This window comes from Hyperolius riggenbachi, chromosome 6 (genome assembly GCF_040937935.1).
Source record: "Hyperolius riggenbachi isolate aHypRig1 chromosome 6, aHypRig1.pri, whole genome shotgun sequence".
Classification (NCBI taxonomy): domain Eukaryota; kingdom Metazoa; phylum Chordata; class Amphibia; order Anura; family Hyperoliidae; genus Hyperolius; species Hyperolius riggenbachi.
Window position 1 is genome coordinate 313,988,245 of NC_090651.1, and position 6,449 is coordinate 313,994,693.

Consider the following 6,449-nt stretch of genomic DNA (forward strand, 5'->3'; position numbering starts at 1 on the left):
TAGACCTGGGGCAAGGTCAGGTTTTGGCGCCTAAACTGCCATTCCCCATCCACATTTTGCCGCCTTTTTAAGAATTTAACAAACTGCGCCTGGGGCAAGAGACCCGCTTGCCCCCCCCTAAATCCGTCCCTGTCCTTCTGTGCCAAACTAACCGGTGGCGTACTAATATGTATGTTGAGGGTGGAGCTTCTGATATCTTGGGAAAATGGGGCTTTCTTGGACATAATGTCAAAAACCAAAACAACTACAATTATCCTGTAAGATGAATACAATGTTTTCTCCCAAGAGGAAAGTTTTCACTTTATACAAAAAAAAAAATGTAAAAGTGTACATCATATAAGGCTAGAAAGTTGAAACCAGAAATCTAATAAGCCGTATTCCACATATTGAGTCTTTTGCAAACTGTTTTAGTCACTTGAGTTTGTCATCTCAAGAGCATGCTAATCTATTTCTTTCACTTGTTACTTGCCAGGTGTTTTCGTCATCATCACCATGGCGGTATTTCGTCAGGCTGTCGGTTGGCTCATGGCAAGTAACCAGAATGTAGCGTTGGAATTTGAATACTCCTGGTCTACAGCATGTGCGGTAGCAGCGGGAGCCATTTTGATATTTGGAGGACTATGTTGCCTGATTCTGATATTGCCGTCTTTGCCCAAGAAGCCTTGGGAATCTTGCATGAAGAAAGGAAGCAGTTCTTAAAATATAAATGATGAAGACCATTGCTGCTTAATTTCCTAGTCGATGAGCTGGAGACCGATCAAACATGGCCGGGCTCTTAACACTGAAGTCCTTTGCAATGCAAGGACAGTTGTTTGTTTACGTCATTGTCATATTTCGCACCTGATCCAGATTAACAGTCAGTATTCAAACTTTGTGGTAATTCTTGCAAAGGAAGATGCTCTGATATATATGGACAATCTATTTATATCCTATTTCGGACCGGATGTTTTTTTCCCTTTTGTAAATAAGCTTTGTAGCATCCAGAACTCTGTTAATGTATTGTATTCGGGGGTTGGGAAGGGCTATTGTATAAAAAAACAAAAACTTTTTTTTTCTTTTTTTGGTGTTATATTATATTGTGCTATTAAAGATTATTTTTATTCTGGAGAGTGTGTGCATTGAATTTACACAAATATATTCCATGCTTTGGCTTTGCTATTTTCAAATCTCAGATACTGTGAAGACCCTTAATAGAAAGCCGACCAAGGATGCTGCTCTACTGAATGCTGTGATCCAATTTATATGGAAATCATAAAACCGTATGATTGTGTGAACTGGCTAAGCATGGTGTATATCAGGAACTGGGAGGTTGCAAATAACAAAAGGTGCCCCTTTACAATGATACAGAGCCTTTGAAACCCCCCAAATTCATTTTTTATTGTTTGCAGATACAAACATTAAAGTGGATCCAAGATAAACTTTTACTCATTGCATAATTGTCTTCCTTTTATATAGTTTATAAGGCCTTCCTCAAGCCCAATACTTTTTTTTGTTTTAATACTCTAATCCCCTATAAACTAAACAAGCCTCACCCACAGCTTCTCCAGTGCCTTGGCACTCTCAGATCCATGTAGCAAGGGCTTATGGGAGCTCAGTGTGGGCAGGAGGAGGAGGAGGAAGAGGAGGTGGTACTAGCCAGAGAGTTCAGAGGCAGAGGGGAGGAGGAGAGGGGAGTGAAGTTTTTACAGGCTGAGGGCTGGAGATGCAGAGTAGCTTGCCTGTGTGTAATCACATACAGAACATGGCCGCTCTTATTGCATCACAGGAAGAAATAATCATATGCCGTTGAAGCTGTTCAGTGCTGATCGTAATGGAAAAAGCTACGCTTACGGATCATTACGCGTAATTTTACGCTATTACGCATTACGAAATTACGCTTACGGCATAGACATTCAATTTCGGTACATGTCTGTAATTACGCATTGCCCTTACGCAATTACGCGTAAGAATACCGTAATTCAAGTTGTTACGTTATAGGCTTACGCGTAAATTCCTACTAGCAATTAATGCGTAAGGTCATGCTGCCAAGCGGAAAAGTTGACGCATGGATCAATGTTAGGTAGCCGCCGACTTTAAGGGTTAATAGCAAAGCCCCCTTAAGTGCTAAGAGCCTCAAATTTGGAGAATATATTAAGGAGATCAGAAGGAATAAGAGGGAAAAAAATTTTTTCAAAAAGACCTTATAGTTTTTGAGAAAATCGATGTTAAAGTTTCAAAGGAAAAATAGATACATTTAAAAACCCGCCGACTTTAACGGTTAATAGCAAAGCCTGCTTAAAATTTAGAAACACCAAATTTACAGGGTATATTAAGGGGATCAGTGGGAATAAGAGGAAAAATTTTTTTTTCAAAAAGACCTTATAGTTTTTGAGAAAATCGATTTTTAAATTTCAAGGGCAAAAATGTCTTTTAAATGCGGAAAATGTCAGTTTTTTTTGCACAGGTAACAATAGTGTTTTATTTTCATAGATTCCCCCAAGTGGGAAGAGTTTTACTTACTTCGTTCTGAGTGTGGGAAATATTAAAAAAAAAACGACGTGGGGTCCCCCCTCCCAGACCTCTTTAACCCCTTGTCCCCCATGCAGACTGGGATAGCCAGAATGCGGAGCACCGGCCGCGTGGGGCTCCGCACCCTGACTATACCAGCCCGCATGGTCCATGGATTGGGGGGTCTCGGAAGGGGAGGGGCAGCCAAGCTTTCCCCTCCCCCTCCGAGCCCTTGTCCAATCCAAGGACAAGGGGCTCTTCTCCACCTCCGATGGGCGGTGGAGGTGGAGGCCGCGATTTCCTGGGGGGGAGGTTCATGGTGGCATCTGGTAGTCCCCTTTAAAAAGGGGTCCCCCAGATGCCCACCCCCCCTCCCAGGAGAAATGAGTATAGAGGTACTTGTACCCCTTACCCATTTCCTTTAAGAGTTAAAAGTAAATAAACACAAAGACACTTTGAAAAAGTATTTTAATTGAACAAAAAACATAACCACGAAAAAAGTCCTTTAATATTCTTAATTAACCATTAATACTTACCTGTCCCTTTAAAAGCCAGTTCCCACGCAATATCCTCGGAAATATACTAATCAGTTACAATGTAACAAAGTTATTACAATGTAACAACTTTGTTACTTTGTAACACCACCGCACCCGACGTCACTCGCCGCCACCGCCGCGTCTGCGCTGACCCGACAGAGCTCTGAGCTATATAGCTCAGAGCTCCCTAAGCATCTTTGTATTTGGGCTCCAAGGAGCCCCATTGGTCCTTAGCAGACCAATGGGGTTCCTTTAAATCAGAAGGAACCCCATTGGTCTGCTAAGGACCAATGGGGCTCCTTGGAGCCCAAATACAAAGATGCTAAGAGAGCTCTGAGCTATATAGCTCAGAGCTCTGTCGGGTCCGTGCGGGACGCTAAGTCCCCGCCGCCTCCCGCTGTCCTCCCCGCCTCTTCCACATGTCACCCACATGTCACCCACATGTGGGTGACATGTGGGTGACAGATGTGGGCGGGGCTGACAGCGGGAGGCGGCGGGGACGTAGCGTCCCGCACTGACCCGACAGAGCTCTGAGCTATATAGCTCAGAGCTCTCTTAGCATCTTTGTATTTGGGCTCCAAGGAGCCCCATTGGTCCTTAGCAGACCAATGGGGTTCCTTCTGATTTAAAGGAACCCCATTGGTCTGCTAAGGACCAATGGGGCTCCTTGGAGCCCAAGTACAAAGATGCTTAGGGAGCTCTGAGCTATATAGCTCAGAGCTCTGTCGGGTCAGCGCAGACGCGGCGGTGGCGGCGAGTGACGTCGGGTGCGGTGGTGTTACAAAGTAACAAAGTTGTTACATTGTAATAACTTTGTTACATTGTAACTGATTAGTATATTTCCGAGGATATTGCGTGGGAACTGGCTTTTAAAGGGACAGGTAAGTATTAATGGTTAATTAAGAATATTAAAGGACTTTTTTCGTGGTTATGTTTTTTGTTCAATTAAAATACTTTTTCAAAGTGTCTGTGTGTTTATTTACTTTTAACTCTTAAAGGAAATGGGTAAGGGGTACAAGTACCTCTATACTCATTTCTCCTGGGAGGGGGGGTGGGCATCTGGGGGACCCCTTTTTAAAGGGGACTCCCAGATGCCACCATGAACCTCCCCCCCAGGAAATCGCGGCCTCCACCTCCACCGCCCATCGGAGGTGGAGAAGAGCCCCTTGTCCTTGGATTGGACAAGGGCTCGGAGGGGGAGGGGAAAGCTTGGCTGCCCCCCCCCTTCCGAGACCCCCCAATCCATGGACCATGCGGGCTGGTATAGTCAGGGTGCGGAGCCCCACGCGGCCGGTGCTCCGCATTCTGGCTATCCCAGTCTGCATGGGGGACAAGGGGTTAAAGAGGTCTGGGAGGGGGGACCCCACGTCGTTTTTTTTTTAATATTTCCCACACTCAGAACGAAGTAAGTAAAACTCTTCCCACTTGGGGGAATCTATGAAAATAAAACACTATTGTTACCTGTGCAAAAAAAACTGACATTTTCCGCATTTAAAAGACATTTTTGCCCTTGAAATTTAAAAATCGATTTTCTCAAAAACTATAAGGTCTTTTTGAAAAAAAAATTTTTCCTCTTATTCCCACTGATCCCCTTAATATACCCTGTAAATTTGGTGTTTCTAAATTTTAAGCAGGCTTTGCTATTAACCGTTAAAGTCGGCGGGTTTTTAAATGTATCTATTTTTCCTTTGAAACTTTAACATCGATTTTCTCAAAAACTATAAAGTCTTTTTGAAAAAAAAAATTTTCCTCTTATTCCTTCTGATCTCCTTAATATATTCTCCAAATTTGAGGCTCTTAGCACTTAAGGGGGCTTTGCTATTAACCCTTAAAGTCGGCGGCTTTTTTATATTATACGGGAGCGTAATATTACGCGATTACGGCAGACTGTGTAATTTCAATGGGAGTTTACTGTCTTACGCGTAATTTGTTACGCGTAAAATGTAACCCACGGTCTACGCGTAATTAATTACGCGTAATACCGTAACCTTACACGTAACGCTTACGGTGCATTTGTAGTGAATTACGATGCGTAATTACGCTAATGCGTAATTTCGGCCCAGCACTGGTTCTGTTTGCAGCTAGAGTTGCTGTGTAAACTATCTAAACTTTAGATAAGATATAATGGGCTTGATTCACAAAGCGGTGCTAAACCAGTTAGACTTTAGGCATGATAACCATTGCACCACGCTGGTAAAAAGCCAGTTTTGGCATGATAAGTTTAGGCGTGATAAGTTTAGGCATGATAAGTTTAGATAAGTTTAGATCCCACACAAAGTCCCGCACGCAAAGCAGCGTCATTAAACTATATGCGAAGTGCACCAGACTTTGCTAGCGCAAAACTTTTGATCAGCTGTGCACTGCGGTGCTAACCCAGTTGGTGCTCAACCCATTCACGTTCCGTCGTTTTCACTTGAGAAATGTTCACCTCCCATTCATTAGCCTATAACTTTATCACTACTTATCACAATGAACTGATCTATATCTTGTTTTTTCCACCACCAATTAGGCTTTCTTTGGGGGGGGGGGGGGTACATTTTGCTAAGAGCCACTTTACTGTAAATGCATTTTAACAGGAAGAATAAGAAAAAAAAAGGGGAAAAAATCATTATTTCTCAGTTTTCAGCCATTATAGTTTTAAAATAATACATGCCTCCATAATTAAAACTCACGTATTGTATTTGCCCATATGTCCCGGTTATTACACCGTTAAAATTATGTCCCTATCACAATGTATGGCGACAATATTTTATATGGAAATAAAGGTGCATTTTTTCCGTTTTGTATCTATCACTATTTACAAGTTTAAAATAAAAAAAATAGAGAAATATTTCATCTTTACATTGATATTTAAAAAGTTTAGACCCTTAGGTAAATATTTACTTTTTTTTATTGTAATGTTTTTTGTTTTTTTATATTAAACATTTTATTTGGGTAGTTTTGGGAGGGTGGGATGTAACAATAGACTTATAATGTAAATGTGTGTTTGAGTTTTATTTTTTTTACTTTTAGTTGTAGTTTTACTTTTTGGCCACAAGATGCCGGCCATGAGTTTGTTTACATGACGTCACTCTAAGCGTAACATACGCTTAGAGAGTCGCATGGGGGACGCTACAGCCAAAAAAAGCGCAGCTTCCGAGAGAAGCTGTCGCTTTTTCAGCGGGGGAGAGGAATCAGTGATCGGGCACCATAGCCCGATTCACTGATTGCCTGGCTAACGAACCGCAGCCGGGAGAGCGCGTGCACGCGCGCGATCGGCCGCGGGAGCGCGCATGGTTCCTGGACGTAGTTTCTACGTCCAGGAACTAAAATAGGTTAAACTTATCACGACTAAACTTATCACACCTAAACTTATCATGCCTAAACGTATCACACCTAAACTTATCACACCTAAACTTATCATGCCTAAACTGAGTTTAGGCGTGA

At 42.4% G+C, this 6,449-nt stretch overlaps 1 protein-coding gene across 1 annotated transcript in view; it reads left to right on the plus strand.

Moving 5' to 3' along the window:
- LOC137522854 (voltage-dependent calcium channel gamma-6 subunit-like) overlaps positions 1–1,107 on the plus strand; it is a 208,385-nt gene extending 207,278 nt beyond the window's left edge. Inside the window, exon 4 of the mRNA XM_068242989.1 lies at positions 473–1,107. Within this exon, the coding sequence (XP_068099090.1) occupies positions 473–699 (227 nt within the window). The 3' untranslated portion in view covers positions 700–1,107. The remainder of the gene's footprint in view (positions 1–472) is intronic.
- The last annotated feature ends 5,342 nt before the right edge of the window (positions 1,108–6,449 follow it).